Raw genomic sequence first — 19547 nt, forward strand, 5'->3', positions numbered from 1 at the left:
TTTGTATCCTAAAGAGGGTGCAGCCTCCAGTCATATGGACCAGTAACTGCAGTTGAGGGAGATGTGCGAGAAGTGCCCCAAGTGGTAAAGCCTGGTGAGGCTGAACTTCAGGAGAAGGTGGAAGCACTTCTAGCTCTAGGGACAGAGGAAGCTTGAGGCTCGCGCTTTACAGACTGTAGAAGAGCAGGGGAGCCTGAGCCTCCAGTCCCTCTGTGCTTGGTCACATAGGCGCAGACACTGCCGAATTAGATGTGTGTGCACCAGGTACGCGAGGGCTAATATGTTCTTAACGATTTGATGCGCTTCTGCCTTCTCCATTCATGGATTAGGAGTCTCTCCTGTTGGTTGTCAAGAGTTGGAAGTGTCAGTTCTTCCTATTCATTTAAGAAAGCTTTTTTCCATAAGGGAGGAAATCATATCGATAACCAGACCTTGTGTCTATTTTTTTATTCATATCTTCTTCCTACCACTCTGTGAGACTGAATGTAGACAAGAACAACTCCCTAGGGAAGGAAGCACAAGAAATTACTAACAGGGATTGGCTAGCTCCAGAGATAGCTTCCCTGGTAGCTCAGCTGGTAAAGAATCCACCTGAAATGCAGGAGACCCCAGTTTAATTCCTGGGTCAGGAAGATCCCTGGAGAAGGGATAGACTACCCACTTCATTATTCATGGACTTCCCTGGTGGCTCAGCTGGTAAAGAATCCGCCTGCAATTCTGGAGACCTGGGTTTGATCCCTGGGTTGGGAAGATCCCCTGGAGGAGGGCATGGCAACCACTCCACTATTCTTGCCTGGAGAATCCCCATGGACAGAGAGGAGCCTGGCAGGCTACAGTCCATGGAGTCGCAAAGAGTCGGACACAACTGAGCAACTAAGCACAGCACAGGGATGGGAAGCTGAGCATAGGGACAGGCTTGAGAACAGGTAGGTGGGAAGGGGTAAGGTTTATTTTTTTTGATTGAGGTATATAGTTAACATGGAGTTAAATTCATAGATTTAAAATATCTAGTTTGATGAATTTTGACAATTATTTATACTCATATGACCATCACATAAAACATATCACATATCATGAAGTATCAGCATTTATAAAACTGTTTTTGAGACAGGAGACTCAGGTTCAATCCCTGAGTTGGGAACATCCCCTGAAGAAGGAAATGGAAACCCACTCCAGTATTCTTGCCTAGGAAATCCCACAGACAGAGGAATCACTCTGGCAGGCTACAGTTCAGTCCATGGAATCACAAAAGAGTCAGACATGACTTAGCAACTGAACACAAAGAATAATGAGGAGTAAATGTTATGTTGATAGCTTGATGGGCTTTTGTTACATCCACATACCAGCATGGCCCTTAGAGAGGGATTCTCTTTATGTAAATAGTAAATAGTTAAGCATTTAGGGTAGAGGTAGCCACCCAGATATCTGTGCCCACAATCAGTTAGTTCAGTCACTCAGTCATGTCCGACTTTTTGTGACCCCATGGACTGCAGCACGCCAGGCTTCCCTGTCCATCACCAGCTCCCGGAGCTTAAGCAAACTCATGTCCATTGAGTCGGTGATGCCATCCAACCATCTCATCCTCTGTTGTCCCCTTCTCCCGCCCTCAATCTTTCCCAGCATCAGGGTCTTTTCCAGTGAGTCAGGTCTTTACATCAGGGGGCCAGAGTATTGGAGTTTCAGCTTCAGCATCAATCCTTCCAATGAATATTCAGAACTGATTTCCTTTAGGATTGACTGGTTGGAATCTCCTTGCAGTCCAAGGGACTCTCAAGAGTATGCTTACAATAGGGAGCATAATAACATTGTGTTTAAGCCTGAAGAAATTCATTGCTTTTGAAAAGAAAGAGAAGCCAGAAAGGAGAAGGGAGATTCTTATGCTCTTCAGGACAGTGAAACCCCATGATCACAGCCAACAGAAATGTTAAGAAAGGAGAGGCCTCCTGTTGGAGGCTGGTAACTTTCATCTGTTAAAAAGACCTTCACTTTTCTTCAAATGATTCAGTCTATAGTATTCTAGCCTCGTGTATTTGTGAGTGGATGATATTGGAGAGAGGTAAAGGTCAGTATGAGTCACAAGCCCAGAGGACATGGAAGAAGAGGCTCCTATGATGTTGAAGACATTTGGGAGAGAGTTTGGATCTACACCGATTATGAAATTAGGGGGATTACCATTTTAGCCACATAGCTAAAGGGCAGTGGCCTCTTAACTAGGTTACATAAGAACATACATTCTTTGCGGGGGGGGGGGGGGGGGACATATTTTTGGAACATTTACATATGTTTTAGACTTTTTTTTAAGTGCGTAATTTGTGTCTTCAGAACATATTACTACAACTGTTTTCTCTTCTTCTCCAGATTATTCATCTCAAACGATTTCAGTTTGTAAATGGTCGATGGATAAAATCACAGAAAATTGTTAAATTTCCTCGTGAAAGTTTTGACCCTAGTGCTTTTCTGGTGCCGAGGGATCCAGCTCTCTGTCATCGTAAACCACTCACACCCCAGGGGGATGACCTCTCTGAGCCCAGGATCCCAGCAGGAGAGGTGAAGAAAGCAGATGCTCAGAACTCCGCTGGGGAAGACGCCGTGCTCCTGAGTAAGAGCCCGTCCTCACTGAGTGCCAACATCGTCAGTAGTCCTAAAGGTGAGGAGCCCAAGCCTCATTCCGGAGGGCGGCCTTCCTGGGACCCCTCTAGGCTGCACGTTTCCCTCCATCTTCCACTCTAGAGCAACAGCTTGGTTGTACCAGGATCCTTCTGGACTCAGACCTATCTACATTTGAGCTGTGTGAGTTTTAGCAAGAGATACATCCTCACTATATCTCTTTTCTCATTCATAAAAAGAAGAAAATACTAAGTTCACAGAGTGAGAAATTGATACATCAAGAATTAAGCACTGTAGAGACCTCCCTGGTGGTCTAGGGGTTAAGAATCCACTTGCAGTGCAAGGGTCCAGGGTTCAATGCCTGGTGGGGGAACTAAGCTCCCTACCTGCTGCAGGACAACTAAGCCCAAGCACCTCCACTACTGAGCCTGGGCACTGCAAGGAAGGTCCCTCATGCCATAACCAGGATCCAGTGCAGCCAAATAAATAAATATTATTAAGAAAATGGAGAGCAAAGCACTTTACATAGTGCCTGGCATTTGGTGATTATGAATGATAGTTGTCATCCTTGTTTGCTTATATCAGAGGTTCTGAAAGTAAAATTTGGGGAAACCCCTAGAGGGTGCCTGAAACCCTTTCTGAAGATCAGAACTGTTTTCATAAAAATACTAAATGTTTGGGAATTCCCTGGCAGTCTGGTAGTTAGGACTCGGCGCTTTCGCTGCTGTAGCCCCAAGTTCAGTCCCTGGTAAGGAAACTAAAGATGCCACAAGCCATACGGTGCAGCCGAAAGAAAAACACCAGAGCTAAGTATTTGCCTTTTCACTCTCATTCTCTCACAGGTTGGCTTAGAGCCAACATAGATGTGATATTGTCAATGAAATATATGTGTCTTGTGTTTCTCAAATTCCTCAGTTTTAACTTCTGCTATGGTAAATATATAACATGATAAATATTGATAAATGGAACTCACAAAAACAAAAGTTCTGAAGATCCTCAACAATTTTTAAGGGCATATAAGGGAGTCAGGAGCTGTTTGAGACCTGCTCCTTTGCAGGATTGTTGTGAGAGGTAGAGATAATAAAGTTTCCGATGTCACGCTTTGCAGGAATAAGTGCTTGATAGTTTGTGGTCATATTTTTTAATCTAAAGAAGAAAGCATATTTGTCAAACCCCTTCATCTAATATTATTTTGAACTGAATCTGCCCTAAATCATCTTTCTGCTCTTTTTCTAAGTCCATACTTAACTGTACTTCACATTTTCAGGACGTTGCTGCCTTGAGAGGGTTGGCATTGAGGAAGACAAGAATGTAACTTATTGGCCACATAATAGGAGTAAAGCCTCGCCAGCCAGGATGCCCCTGTCTTTACCTTTTTGTGTACACTTGTGCAGTTGACTGCAGAGTTAGCTTTTGGTGGCTGGTTTAACTTGTGACATTTGGATTTATCTTTTCTTCCCTTTCACAGGTTCACCATCTACATCAAGAAAAAGTGGAACCAGCTGTCCCTCCAGCAAAAACAGCAGCCCTAACAGCAGCCCTAGGACTTTAGGGAGGAGCAAAGGAAGGCTCCGCCTACCCCAGATCGGCAGCAAAAACAAATTGTCGAGTAGTAAGGAGAACTTGGATGCCAGCAAAGAGAATGGGGCTGGCCACATTTGTGAGCTGTCTGATGCCTTGAGCCGAGGGCACATGCTGGGGGGCAGCCAACCTGAGCTGGTTACCCCACAAGACCACGAAGTAGCTTTGGCCAATGGATTCCTTTATGAGCATGAGGCATGTGGCAATGGCTACAGCAATGGTCAGCTTGAAAACCACAGTGAAGAAGACATTACTGATGACCAAAGAGAAGATATTCATGTTAAACCTATTTATAACCTATATGCAATTTCGGTAAGTGGTTTCTTGTATGATTTTTAGAGTGATCTACCTTTTCAGTGGTTGGTTTGTTCATCTTCATTCATTCATCATTTATTCAGAGCCTGCTCATTTGGAAGGCATTGAGCTTGGTGATAGACTAAGTTAGCAGTAAATATCTTGGCCTTTTGGGTAGAATCCAAGATGCTCACAGTTTAATAAAGGGAACAGTCATATGGAGTCACAGGCTTAAGCCGTTCAGAAGTGTGTGTTTCTGAGGAGTTTTGCTTTCCAAAAATAATTACAACAATAGAATGGTAAGATTCAAAGTTTTAAATTTTTCAGTTTTCCTTCTTGGTTTGTTTTTGGAAGAAGGAAAACACTTTTCCCTGGATTGGATCCTTATACCTGCCCTGGCCTGAGCATTGTCAGCTACTAATACACCTCCACTGTCTTCTCTCTTACAGTGCCATTCAGGAATTCTGGGCGGGGGCCATTACGTCACTTATGCCAAAAACCCAAATAGCAAGTGGTACTGTTACAATGACAGCAGCTGTAAGGTAAATGTCCCCGATCTTTTCATAAAAGAAACAGAAATGTCAACAGAGCCAAAGGACATTTGTTGAAATAATGGATTTTCTCCAGAATTATTGTTGTTTAGTCACTAAGTCATGTCCTACTCTTTGCAACCCCATAGACTATAGCATACCAGGCTTCTCTGTCCATGGGATTCTCCAGGCAAGTATGCTGGAGTAGGTAGCTATTTTCTTCTCCAAGGGATCTTCCTGGACCAGGGATCAAACCTGTGTCTCCTGCATTGGCAGGCAGATTCTTTACCACTGAACTACCAGGGAAGCCCTTTCTCCTGAATAGAAAGTAGTTGTTTCTATTAGAATCCATATGTAGATGTCTTCAACATAAAGGAATATAAGTGACACGCAGGGAATTCCCTGGCAGTCCAGTGGCTGAGACTTGTCAGGGCCTGGGTTCCATCCCTGGTCAGGGAACTAAGATCCCACAAGCCACACAGCATGCCCCTTCACCCCAAAAAAGTGATATGCAGAGCAGAAAATGAAAACAGTGAAAAAAAATAGAAGGTATTGATTAATAAGAAAAAGTTATTATCTTTTGAGCTATTAGAATTTAATGTGTTGTTTTCTATCATTCTTTGGACTTGTCTGTGGCCTGTATATTTTCCCAAAACCAAACATTGAAAATAACGGTTCTTATTTTAGGGGCAGGTATGAGATAGCCAAAATATTAAGCTGATTGGAAGCAATCAGTTTTAGTCATGACAGAGGGTTGGTCCTCCCTTCCCTGGTGAGGATTTAGAGTCAGCGTGTATGCTGTATGCTTAGTCGCTCGGTTGTGTCTGGCTCTTTGCAACCCCATGAACTGGTGCCTGCCAGGCTCTTCTGTCCATGGGGATTCTCCAGGCAAGAATACTGGAGTGAGTTGCATTCCCTCCTCCAGGGGATCTTCCCCACCAGGGATTTAACCCAGATTTCCCACATTGCAGGTAGATTAGTTACCATCTGAGCCACCAGGGAAGCCCGGCGTTTTTGTTAAAGACTTTTCTTGCTCCTCCAGGAACTTCACCCTGATGAAATTGACACCGACTCTGCCTACATTCTTTTCTATGAGCAGCAGGGGATAGACTATGCACAATTTCTGCCAAAGATTGATGGCAAAAAGATGGCAGACACAAGCAGCATGGACGAAGACTTCGAGTCTGATTACAAAAAGTACTGTGTATTACAGTGAGGCTGCCACTCTGGCTGCTAGGTAGACTGGTGATGAGGGAGATGACTCCCTGTAGCTGACATTTGGCAAAAGCATCACTGAAAGGCAGGCTCAGTGTGTACCTATTTTATCCTGTGACCCTGAAGCACAAAGTTTAAAAAAACCCTAATTAAAATAGCAGTTAACATACCAGTAGTAATAATTTTGTTTGGAAGTGTCTCACGTAAGCTCCCTGGTAGAGAGCTTTCAGGCAGAGCCCACCATTAGCCTGTAAACAAAAGGGTTTGGCACCAGCCACCTGGGACCAAATAAAAACTAAATTGTGCTTGTCCAGACACGAACAACCCTGTAGCAAATATAATTTACCAATAATCATAACAGAATACTACGAATCTCCTTGGGGTCAAAAGTAAAACAAAAAATTGTAGTGTTGTCTGGGGACGACATGATATGCTACCTCCTTTTTCCTGAAGTTTTATTCCATTGTAGCGACTGACGCGATGGAGAAAGCGAGATCATGAGGCGTATGAAGGATTCTTACAGCATGGACACAGATTTTTCAGTTTCCTTTGAAACCATTTTCCCACTCTTTCTATGCCTTCATTGCTTTCTGTCTTTGTTGTGTGTCATTGTAGTAGAGACATATATGAGTGGTCAGTCTGAAAGGAGGCTCTCTCAAGAGCTGCGTGCCTTCTCCCCAGGGCCTTGGTTGGGAGACCCTGTAGGAAAAAAGAAAAGCATCGTGGGAGATCCAGCTAAAATAAAATAGCCCTCCAGATAGAGGCAGCTTGCTCTGAGGGTACTTCAAGTGCCCTCAAAAACATACCCCTCCACTGCTGGGGGTGGGCGGGGAGTGACGGCCGACATTGACACCATCCTTCCACGCACTGTTGCTCGGTGTCTGAGAGGGAACAGGGCCACAAAGCTAGATGGTGTTTTGCAGTTAGTGGTTGTTTGTTCTTTGTTTCTTTGTTTCTTTGTTTTGCACTTTAAAAAAAGAATACGTGCAGATGAACTTTTCAAAACTTGTTCATATTTGATGGCTGTAAGGGCTATAAATTAACTTGATGGGGTTGTTTTCCCCTATCATATTAAATTTAAAAACAAGACACATCCCAAACGTTGATAATGCATAAGTATTTTTAATGCAGTTGGGGAACTTAGGAAGTAGATGTTTTGTTTGCATCTCCATTTGCTTTTTTTCAGTAGTGCTGGTCATCAAAGTTATGTTTCCTTGCTCACTTCATTTTATCCTCCAATAATTCAAGACTGGAACAAAAATATAAATGTTATTTATTTCAGGCAGCATTTTTTTTTCTGTGTTGTTTCTAAATATATATTCAAGGTAAATATTTCACTTTTTTATTCGTCTGGACCCTGGAAGTTGATTCTCATTAACTGTCAGATTCCATTACCCTTCCTTCCTCATAGATAGTAGGTACCAATGTAATTAAGCGTTTGTGTTTTGATACCTAAGGTCGATTACTAACCAGTTCTCAGAGCATTTACAAAGGTAAATGGCTGAGTTGAAAGCCTATTCAGAAGAAGACTATAATTGCAAGTAGGAAGGAGGGGCCTAAATGCTATAATATAATGAAGTCAGACAAAATGCAGACTTGAGAGTTTCATGATTTTCAGTGTATAAAATCTGTCCATTCCTAACTGGACAAGTCCCATGAAAAAGTGGAAGATTTTAAATAATTTCCTTACAGATGTTTTATTTAAGCAGGTAGCACAATCTACTAATGTTGTTTGATCTGTGTTTGTTACATTGGTTGTAATTAATTTTTTTAATTCATGACTAGCAGAAAATTTATTAAATTAACTAACTACATTCACCTTGTAAATTACTGTATAAAACTTGTTGACAATGCACTGACTTTAGAAAGATGTTAATGTACATAAATAGAGTATAAATAAAATAGTGTTGATGTACTGAAATATGAACTGTATAAAAAAGTATTGGTAATTGTATATGGAGTGTACCTGTTTCTCTGTAACTATTATCCAAACAAATTAAATACTGTGGATGCATCTGTGTGCTCTTTTTCCTCTATACAAGTAAACACAAAAATGTCAAATTCTTTAGCCTTCCTCTCTGTGACCCTGTTTTAATTCTCCTATTTGAATACCTACCTGACTTACAGAGTTGGAGGTTCCATCTGTGAGAGAATGGAAGGTGTGTTGAATATAGAACAAGGTACTTGCAGCGACCAGATAAATTTGCTTCATATCCCTGTTAGGAAAGTGTTTGGAAGACATTGAAAGGGTTCAGGAGAAGAATAGCTTGCCCATTGGAAACTGAGAATTGAAGAAGGAGTTTTTGCCATAGTTTTCGTGCAGATTCAGGAATAAAGTGAAGAAGAGGTGCACTTCTTACACGGTGCCTAGAGATGACCCTTAGTTTATAGAGGACACTGAGAAACCAGGGACATATCCCAGGTGGTTGTTCTGAGAGGTCTCCAGGGAGCCCATTGACAGTGTTAAGAAGAGTTGAAGATTTAGAATTAGTGGGACCTTCACATTCAGTCCTGTTTTATTTATCTTTAAAATCAGAATACCTGACTCTTGGGCTCATTTTTAGGAAGTGAGGTTTACAAATGCCTGACACTTTCTTGGTAAGTGCTCAGTGAATGTGAAATCCTACCCCCATGAGATTCAGTCTTATTTGACAGAGATTTATGTATTCGCTTATTACACTGACACTCAAAGAATTTAATATCTCTCTGCTTACATTCTCTAAAACACAGGAACAGACATTAAAAATGTATAGAGTGAAACATGTTGAATCGGCAGCAGTAGTAGCTTGTTTAAGGAAACGAACAAACAAAAGGATCCAAAATGAAGCACCACTTCTAAAGTGCAGTCTGTGTCTCTGGCTTTTTAAATGACCACCTTGAATATTTTCATCCTTGTATCTCAAACATTGTTCCTGGCACACAAGTCAGTAATATGTAAAAATATGCACACAAGTCAGTAATATGTAAAATAATGTTTTAATGAAAAAATAAGAATAAGGGACAACTTTGGAAAGAAACAGCATAGAAAGATGGGCAGGTGTTTCACTTCTAGTTCCTGAATGGCCCTGTAAACTGAGAGTGGTCATCAGCCTCCCAGCCTCTCTGGCTAAGGCAGTTCATCATGGAATCTCTCTTCCACTTGGTGGCATTGCCCACTTCATTGTATATACCAATGAACAGGAGCAAGTAGATGAGTTGGCTTATTTTCCCTAACTGTTTTAAAGATTAAATAAGAATTTTAATAGGCTAGAGCCAGAACATGAAGCTTAGGGAACAAATATCCCAGCTTTCCTCGATGACAGATCACCAGGTAGGTTCCTTAGTATTGAAATCATGAGGTCAGAAATATACCTACCTCTGTGATGAGAGACCCATACAAGATGGTGCAATAAAAGAGGCTGCCAGGCTTCCCTTGTGGTCTGATGATTAAGAATCCACCTGCCAAGGCAGGGGACATGGGTTTGATCCCTGGTTCGGGAAGATCCCACATGCTTTGGAGCAACGAAGCCCTTGTGCCTGGAGCCCTTGCTCCACAACAAGAGAAGTCACCACAATGAGAAGCCTGTGCACCGCAATGAAGAGTAGCCCCTGCTCACCTCAACTAGAGAGAGCCCTCAAAATGGAAAAAAACGCTGCCTTTAGATTTCGTAGCAGTGGAAAGCAAGGTAATAAATAGTGCAGTAGTTGCACCTTCAGAGGCCCATAGGGGCTAGGTTGGGAGCAGAGTGTCAGAGAAGCTGGTCCCGCTGTGGAGAACGGGGAACAGTGAGGACTGGTGAGTTCTAGGACACCCATCCCATCTGAAGGCTGCATTTGTTTGTTGCCATGCAGGAATGTGGGCCCCAGTGTTCCCAAACCTCTTCCACCCCAAAGAGAAGCCAGAAATCCAGGTATTTATACAGAACATCCAATTTGGAAATGTTGGCAGGGCTTTGTTTTGTTTTGTTAATTTTTAAACATCGTACTGTCTAAATAAAAGTTATTTGCAAGCCAGATACTACCCACTGGTTTTATGCCCTCTGGTAAGTAGAAAGGCTTGGAGTCCATTATCAGGGTCAGATTCTGCTGCTTGCCATATTACAACTATGCACTAAAACAAGTTCTTAATTTTCATTTTTTCATTCCAAGTGTGTTTATGTCTTCTCATTTTTTTTTAACTTTTATTTTATATTGGAGTACAGCCAATTAACAGTGTTGTGATGGTTTCAGGTCGACAGCAGAGGGACTCAGCCACACATATACATGTATCCATTCTCCTCCAACGAACTGGTTCCAAATTGGGAAACAAGTACATCAAGGCTGTATAGTGTCACCCTGCTTATTTAGCTTACATGCAGAGTACAAAATGCAAAATGCCAGACATCCAGCACAAGCTGGAATCAAGATTGCAGGGAGAAATAGCAATAACCTCAGATATGCAGATGACACCACCCTTATGGCAGAAAGTAAAGAGGAACTAAAGAGCCTCTTGATGAAAGAGGAGAGAAAAACCTGGCTTAACAGTCAACATTCAGAAAACAAAGATCATGGCATCTAGTCCCATCACTTGATGGCAAATATATGAGGAAACAGTGGGAACAGTGACAGACTTTATTTTCTTGGGCTCCAAAATCACTCCAGTTGGTGACTGCAGCCATGAAATTAAAAGACGCTTGCTCCTTGGAAGAAAAGCTGTAAGAAACCTAGACAGCATATTAAAAAGCAGAGACAGTACTTTGACAACTAAGGTCTATCTAGTCAAAGCTATGGTTTTTCCAGTAGTCATGTATGGATGTGAGAGTTGGACCATAAAGAAGGCTAAACACCAAAGAATTGATGCCTTTGAACTGTGGTGTTGGAGAAGACCCTTGAGAGTCCCTTAGATTGCAAGAAGCTCAAACCAGTCAATCCTAAAGGAAATCAGTCCTGAACATTCATTGGAAGGACTGATGCTGAAGCTGAAGCTCCAATACTTTGACCTGATGCAGAAAGCCAACTCATTAGAAGAGACCCTGATGCCGGGAAAGATTGAAGGCAGGAGGAGAAGGGGCGACAGAGGATGAGATAGTTGGATGGCATCACCAACTCAATGGACAGGAGTTTGAGCAAACTTCAGGAGTTGGTGATGGACAGGGAAGCCTGGCGTGCTGCATTCCATGGGGTCGAAAAGAGTCAGACACAACTGAGCAACTGAACTAAACTGATTCTCCCCCAAACCCCTCTCACTCAGGCTGCCACGTAACCTTGGGCAGAGTTCCATGTCCTATAACAGTAAGTCCTGAAACAAGTCCTTCACACCCTCAGATTTCTCGTTCCCAATGAGAGTACCATTTCAAGTTGTTATTAGAAGGAATAAATAATTAATGTAAATAGGCACAGGCCCTGACACCTATCGGGTACCCAAATCACAGTATTCTTTCCCTACTTAGAGCAGCAGAACCCAGGTATACCATAACTAATACTAGGATCAAACTCATTACCAGTCAAGAAGCGTACCACATAGGAGTGCATGTACAGAGCTCCGCGCTCGGTTCTCTAGGGGCAGCTGTTCCCAACCTGCCAATTCAAGAGCATCATCAAAATCAGCCAGGAGTTGGGCCTCCCTGGTGGCTCAGTGGTAAAGAACCCTGCTGCCAATTCAAGAGACAGGGGTTTGATCCCTGGTCTAGGAGGATCCCACGTGTGGCAGAGCACCTAAGTCCATGGGCCACAATTACTGAGCCTGTGCTTTAGAGCCCAAATGCCACACAGCCTATTACCTGTGCTCTGCAGCAAGAGAAGCCCCGGCGATGAGATGCCTATACCCAGCAACTAGAGTGTAGCCCTCTTCTCCAAAGCTAGAGGCAAACCTGCACAGCAACAAAAACGCAGCACAGCCAAAAACAGATTTTTAAAAATCAACTAGGAATTTGTTAAACGTGCTGTTTCCAGAGTTCCACCCACATTGTCATGTAATATCTGTGCTCTCTGCCTGTTGACACCAAGATTTATGAGATCATCTCCTTCCATGCAGTCCAAATCTCTGCATTTTACTAAGTTTTCAGGGGAGCTTCTTTTGCAGCCTGTTGGCACTGTCCTGCAGACTGGTCATTTGTGGAAACCACCTCTTCAGAGAATGAGTCAACTTCCAGTCTAATTGGGGAAAGATGGTATGCTCATGCACACGAGTAAGGGGGGTTGGTAGATATAATTGTCTCGGATGAAGTGCTGACCGTGGACGGTAGACAGTAGCTGTTGGCAGGGTACTTCAGGAAAATCATATAGGAAGGGGGATGAGCTAGGCCATGAAGCAAAACCAGGATTTTCTCTTTTTTTAATTTTTCAACTTTTTATTTTGTATTGGGATATAGGTGATTATACCCCAATTATAAGAAAGCCTTCCTCAGCAATCGATGCAGAGAAAAGGAGGAAAACAATAGCACGGGAAAGACTAGAGATCTCTTCAAGAAAACTAGAGGTACCAAGGTAATATTTCATGCAAAGATGGGCACAATAAAGGACAGAAACAGTATGGACCTAACAGAAGCAGAAGATATTACGAAGAGGTGGCAAGAATACACAGAAGAACTATACAAAAAAGATCTTCATGACCCAGATAACCACAATGGTGTGATCACTCACCTAGAGCCAGACATCCTGGAATGTGAAGTCAAGTGGGCCTTAGGAAGCATCACTATGAACAAAGCTAGTGGAGGTGATGGAATTCCAGTTGAGCTATTTCAAATCCTAAAAGATGGTGCTGTGAAAGTGCTGCACTCTATATGTCAGCAAATTTGGGAAACTCAGCAGTGGCCACAGGACTGGAAAAGGTCAGTTTTCATTCCAATCCCAAAGAAAGGCAATGCCAAAGAATGCTCAAACTACCGCACAATTGCACTCATCTCACACGCCAGCAGAAAAACATCTATTTCTGCTTTATTGATTATGCCAAAGCCTTTGAGTATGTGGATCACAATAAACTGTGGAAAATTCTGAAAGAGATGGGAATACCAGACCACCTGACCTGCCTCTTGAGAAACCTGTATATAGGTCAGCAAGCAACAGTTAGAACTGGACATGGAACACCAGACTGGTTCCAAATAGGAAAAGGAGTACCTCAAGGCGGCATATTGTCACCCTGCTTATTTAACTTATATGCAGAGTACATCATGAGAAACGCTGGGCTGGAAGAACACAAGCTAGAATCAAGATTGCCAGGAGAAATAGCAATAACCTCAGATATGCAGATGGCACCACCCTTATGGCAGAAAATGAAGAACTAGAGAGCCTCTTAGTGAAAGAGAGAGGAGAGTGAAAAAGTTGGCTTAAAGCTCAACATTCAGAAAACTTGAGATCATGGCATCCAGTCCCATCACTTAATAGCAAATAGATGGAGAAACAGTGGCTGAGTTTATTTTTCTGGGCTCCAAAATCACTGCAGATGGTGATTGCAGCCATGAAATTGAAAGACACTTACTCCTTGGAAGGAAAGTTATGACCAACCTAGATAGCATATTCAAAAGCAGAGACATCGCTTTGTCAGCAAAGGTCTGTCTGGTCAAGGCTATGGTTTTTCCAGTGGTCATATATGGATGTGAGAGTTGGACTATAAAGAAAGCTGAGCGCCGAAGAATTGATGCTTTTGAACTGTGGTGTTGGAGAAGACTCTTGAGAGTTCCTTGGACTGCAAGGAGATCCAACCAGTGAATCCTAAAGGAGATCAGTCCTGGGTGTTCATTGGAAGGACTGATGTTGAAGCTGAAACTCCAGTACTTTGGCCACCTGATGCGAAGAGCTGCCTCATTGGAAAAGAACCTGATGCTGGGAAAGATTGAGGGCAGGAGGAGAAGGGGACAACGGAGGATGAGATGGTTGGATGGCATCACCGACTCAATGGACATGGGTTTGGGTGGACTCCGAGAGTTGGTGATGGACAGGGAGGCCTGGCATGCTGTGGCTTATGGGGTCACAAAGAGTCAGACATGACTGAGCAACTGAACTGACTGACTGAAGGTGCATGGGAAGCATAGTAGATGATAACAATCAGGAGAAACCGTGTTGTAAAGGCCTTGGAAGGTCAGAGCAGTTCTTATGGAAGTGTTTCACATTGCCAAATATGCTGGTGTGGTTGCAAAACATGGGTTTCATTACATGCACGCCAATCTGACATCGTTTAAACAAATTTGTACTTGCTGTAACAACTTTCTCTCTTTAAAATACACAATCGACTTCTGCTGAAATTTTTCTTGGTGCTGAACTTTGGACTTTACCTGAAGCCCAAGAGGAATGCAGATGGAAACCAGGCTTCAAGAAATTCACAGGGGGAAAAAAACAAAGGAACCAGGCAGGAGGTGGAGGGAAACATAGGAGAATCGAGAATCGTGGAAAGGGGGAAGGAATGCATGCCAGAGGAAAGAGCCTGCTCAGTGTGTTTGGGAGAATGGAGGCGAGGAGGATCCAGAGAGAGAGGGTGCTGGTGGCGGCACCTGAAACCTTTGGGGGCAGGTATCTGCAGTTCTTCATAGAAGGATCCTCCACCTTGGTGCCTAAGCCCCAGCCCTCACTGGGGTTATAGAGAGGAGGCCTTCATGTTGAACCTCGGCGGGAAGCGTCCTCAGGATGGATCAGGAGACGCCTGTCGTCAGCAGAGCAGCTCTGGCCCCTAGTCCAGGGCCATCGCCTTCACTGACACCTCTGCTTCCTACAGGACTGTGTGACTCGGGTGGGTCCCTCAACTCCTCCGGCCTCAGTTTCCTTGTGCATCATGAAGGGTTTGCCCGAGGTCAGTAGTTCTTCAGCTTTTATTTTGAAACAACACTGGGGCAGAACCCTTTCGGCCAACTGCATTTTACCTGCAGGCCCTGTATATCGCTAAAGCAGGTGAGGTTGGAGGTGCTCGGGTGGAAGCGACGGTCGAGGATAGGGTACAGCTTGAGCAGCTCTTGAGAGCTCTGGATCAGGTGCTCCGCAAGGCCCCTTGGATACTAAAGCATTCGGGAAGTCCATCACAGGGAATTCCCTGGCGGTCCAGCGGCTCAGACTCGTGCTCTCACTGCCTCAGCCCTGGGTTCAATCCCTGGTTGGGGAACTGCACAAGCCAGACTGCACAGCCAGAAAAAGGAAAGGAAGAAAGAAAACCGATCATGATGCAGGGCTGATCCCCAGAGAATGGTCCCCAGCAACAGTGCTGTCAAACCCAAGTTCTGGAGCCCGGCCCTGAGGCTAAACAAACCAAAACATGGGAGTTTGGAGTAGAGAGAGTTCAGTCACTCAGTCGTGTCTGACTCTGCAACCCCATGGACTGCAGCACGCCAGGCCTCCCTGTCCATCACCAACTCCCGGAGCTTACTCAGACTCATGTCCATCGAGACAGTGATGCCATCCAACCATCTCATCTTTTGTCGTCCCCTTCTCCTCTTGCCTTCAACCTTTCCCAACATTGGGGTCTTTTCCAATGAGTCAGTTCTTTGCATCAGGTGGCCAAAGTATTGGAGTTTCAGCTTCAGCATCAGTCCTTCCAATGAATATTCAGAACTGAGTTCCTTTTGGAGCAGAGAAAGTTTTATTGATAGGGTGGCAACCAGGAAGATGGGTGGGTAGGTTTGTCTCAGATCCACTTTACTGGCCTGGGCTTAAGGTTTTTAGGGATAAAAAGGAGGGGATTTCAGGGTGAGTGATCGTCTTATATCAGTCCTCTGATTGGTGCCTGGTGAGGTAGCATGGTGAAGTTTTGCAAGAAAACACCAACCACCTGGTTCCAAACAGCCTGGGGTCTTCTTGCTTGTGGTCAGCATGTAGTCACCTTCCTCCACAGGATGTGGGTCTTAGTTTCTGCAGAACAGCTCCAAGGTGTGAGTCAGATTTTCATGTATAATTGTGACTCTCTGCATGTGCTCAGTTGTGTCTGGCTCTGCAGCCCCTGGACTGTAGCCCGCCAGGCTCCTCTGCCCATGGGGATCCTCCAGGCAAGAATACTGGAGTGGGTTGCCATTTCCTGCTCCAGGGGATCTTCCTGACCCAGGGATCGAACCTGAGTCTCCTGCATCGGCAGGCGGATTCTTTACCACTGAGCCACCTGGGGATCCCATGTGTGATTAGGACTCTGTTTTATAGCTGAACTGTAATTTCCTGATCGCTTTTCCTTTGCTTCTGTGTTCCCTCACTTCCCTAATTAGTAACCGCTTGAATGTGCTTTTCAGAACTCAGGGAAGGCCTGAGACCACAGCCTTTTTCTATTGGGTTGGCCAAAAATTTCATTTGGGTTTTTCTGTTACCTCAACTTTTTGGCCAAGCCAACACAAACAAGAAATGAGGGGGCGGTGGGGGCTTGGGGCATGGAGAATTCCCTGGCAGACCAGTGGTTAGGACTCTGAGCTTTCACTGAGGGCCTGGGTTCCATCCCTGGTTGGGGAACTAAGGTGCCACAGCCACATGGCACAACCAAAAAAGAAAAAGAAACGGTGCTTTTGCACCCACGAGGGCCCCATAGGGTCCTGCTTGATTTCAACAGGAGAGCATTCTCATTTGTCTGCTGGAAACGACCATGCCAGCAGAGTGGGCCTTTCCAAAGCCATTTTGCTTCTCTTGGTACATCTGGGCAGGGAGGGACAGCCAGCCAACCAGGGTGAAGGCCAGTCAGCTTCCCTCCCCTGCAGAGACCACTGGAGCAGGCTGGGGCAGGGCACCTGCTGGGAGCCAGCCCCGGGGCCTTGGCCTCTCGTGCCACCTGGAGAACGTCCCAGCTACCACTCCCTGTTTGCAGAGCTCCCAGTGTCTTGGAGCCACAAATAAACATCCTCTCACTTTGGGAGAGATGGGAAAGGGCGAGGACAGTTTATCACTCATCCATCAAATGTTTATTGAGTTCCTGCGTGCGTGCATGCTCAGTCACTCAGTCATGTCCAACTCTCTGTGACCCCGTGCACTGTAGCCCACTGGGGTCCTCTGTCCATGGGATTCTCCAGGCAATAATACTGGAGTGGGTTGCCATTTCCTACTCCAAGCAATGTTCCTGACCCAGAGATTGAGTCTGAGTCTCTTGCATCTCCTGCATTGACAGGCAGATTCTTTACCACTGCGCCACCTGGGAAGCCCTATTAAGTACCTACTCTGTGGCATAAAAGATAGTCCTCTGCTTGGAGTCAGGAGAGAAGCTGAGGAAAGCACTCAGCCGTGGAATGGACATGTACTGTTTGCCAGACCCCAAGCTATGCCTGTTTCGTTCATTATTTATTGCTCACCACAGCTCTGTTAGGGATGCACTATCATCTCTTTTTACAAATGAGGAACCACAATCAGTGAGATTACAGTATCATGACAATCACTGAATGAGAAACTGAACGTGAACTGCTTTCACAACAGATAACACTTATGCAAATACAAAGTATTATTGTTCTATAAGGAGGTAAGGAGAGGAAGTAGGTGTCCTGTAAGCAACCCCTCTCCCTGGAAGATGGAAAACTCTCAGGAGCAAACAGCCACGCAGTGACTCGAGGGAGACCAACGTCCTAGCTTTGTTCTCATCACCTCTGGCGGCCCAGGGACTTTAGGAGCCAGACAGATGGAGGAAGGGATGTAGAAGGGGAGGTGGGACCAGGGAGGGGGAAAGGATGGACTCTGGGGCGGGTCAAGGCCACGAGCTCCAAACTGGACTTTGGAGCGTCTGATAGGATCTTATCAGGGATTTAGCAGGGATGTGATGGTGTCAGAGGCAGGATGGGAAAGACCAGGATTGAGAGATCTGGTTTCAGGAAGGCAGCCGCCAGCCACGGAAGCCACGAGAATCCCCTGTTCCCCGCGGGCCCCCTGCCAGACGGGCTACCTGAGAGGCCGGCCCACTGAGGACAATGCTTCCTCCTCCCTGCAGCTGAGGCCTTTTCCTTCCTGGCCTTTCCTGGGAAGAGAGGGAAAACAATTGAGCCTGACCCACAGGTATTTGCACCCACAAGCCTGGGCTTCTAAACTGAACGCCACATGTCCATCCGGCCACCTCCGTGGGCCAATCGCGCAGCAGGCAAACTCGGCAGCTGCCTCCCATGCAACTCTGACTGTGCCAAGTCTCAGTCCAGCAGCCCATCGCCTTTCTCTCCAGGGTTTATGGGCCTAACTTTGGTTTTCTCATCTCTCCACTATGATGATAAAGACACATCAAGCCTCAATCCAGAGCTCACAATCCAGAACTCACTCACTGGTGGTCCAGTGGCTAAAACTCCATGCTCCCAATTCAGGTAGCCTGGGTTTGATCCCTGGTCAGGGAACTGGATCCCACAGCCACAGCTAAGACCCGGCACAGCCAAATAAGTAAATATATATATATACACAAAACTCATATACATCGAGAGAGAGAAAGAGAAGTGGAACGAGAAATCATGGCTAATTTGGACCCTGGGGACATAAGCAGTGAAAATTTGGAGGGAAATCTCAATACCCTAGCTGATTAGGAAAGAACCATTAAAGCCTGGGATCTGCTGTGCTGCCCAGGGAACATTCTGGAAGTGCCTGGAAAAGGCTTGGACGAAATGTTTCATCTAATGCTGTTTGCAGGTTAGTTTGTTGAGGAAACCATTTCCTTGTTTAGACCACAGAGCAGCCTCCTCCCATTCCCTGGAACTTGAACTGTCATCAAATTCCACATGGCAGTCTCTGTGACCTGGCTTCTGGGCTGGCTGTGGCTGGCCTGGCCAAAGCGGCCTTGGGCTCAATGAAGTTCACACTCTGAGTATGCAGATTGCATTGGATCTTACTTTTCCTTTAAACTTTATTTATTTGTTTGGTCTCACTGAGTCTTCATTGATGATCACGGGCTTCTTCTAGTTGCGGTGAGTGGGGGCTGCTCTTCAGTGTGGCGTGGGGGCTGCTCATCGCAGTGGCGTCTCCTGTTGCAAAGCACAGGCTCTAGGCGCATGGGCTTCAGCAGCTGCCGCACAAGGAAGGGCTCAGGAGTTGTGGCTCCTGGACTCTAGCGCACAGGCTCAATAGTCGTGGGGCATGGGCTTAGCTGCTCCCGGGCGTGTGGCATCTTCCCAGACCAAGGCCCCAGACCACGTGCCCTGCATTGGCAGGCAGATTCTTTCTCACTGTGCCACCAGGGAAGTCCTGGGTCTTACCCTTACCGCTCTTTCCCACTCTCTGTCTACACACTGGGGCACCTTCTGAGGGTATCTAGAAGTGACTCGAACAAGTCCTTTTAGTGACTTCCCTGGTGTTCCAGCGGCTAAGACTCCTCGCTCCCATAGCAGGGGCCCAGGTTTGGTCCCTGGTCAGGGAACTAGATCCCCCATGCTGCAACTAAAGATTCTGCATGCCACAACTAAAAAGATACCACGTGCTACAGCTAAGACCCAGTGCAGCCAAATAAATAAA

The 19547-nt window shown here is 45.2% G+C and overlaps 1 protein-coding gene across 2 annotated transcripts in view; it reads left to right on the forward strand.

The window, feature by feature from the left end:
- Nucleotides 1–8241, forward strand: part of USP32 (ubiquitin specific peptidase 32) — a 198125-nt gene extending 189884 nt beyond the window's left edge. For both annotated transcript variants that reach the window (XM_069602726.1, XM_069602727.1), the window contains exons 31-34: nucleotides 2359–2647; nucleotides 4076–4500; nucleotides 4932–5024; nucleotides 6055–8241. In XM_069602726.1, coding sequence (XP_069458827.1) covers nucleotides 2359–2647; nucleotides 4076–4500; nucleotides 4932–5024; nucleotides 6055–6228 — 981 coding nt within the window. In that variant the 3' untranslated portion in view covers nucleotides 6229–8241. The remainder of the gene's footprint in view (nucleotides 1–2358; nucleotides 2648–4075; nucleotides 4501–4931; nucleotides 5025–6054) is intronic.
- The last annotated feature ends 11306 nt before the right edge of the window (nucleotides 8242–19547 follow it).

This window comes from Ovis canadensis, chromosome 11, assembly GCF_042477335.2.
Source record: "Ovis canadensis isolate MfBH-ARS-UI-01 breed Bighorn chromosome 11, ARS-UI_OviCan_v2, whole genome shotgun sequence".
Taxonomy (NCBI): Eukaryota; Metazoa; Chordata; class Mammalia; order Artiodactyla; family Bovidae; genus Ovis; species Ovis canadensis.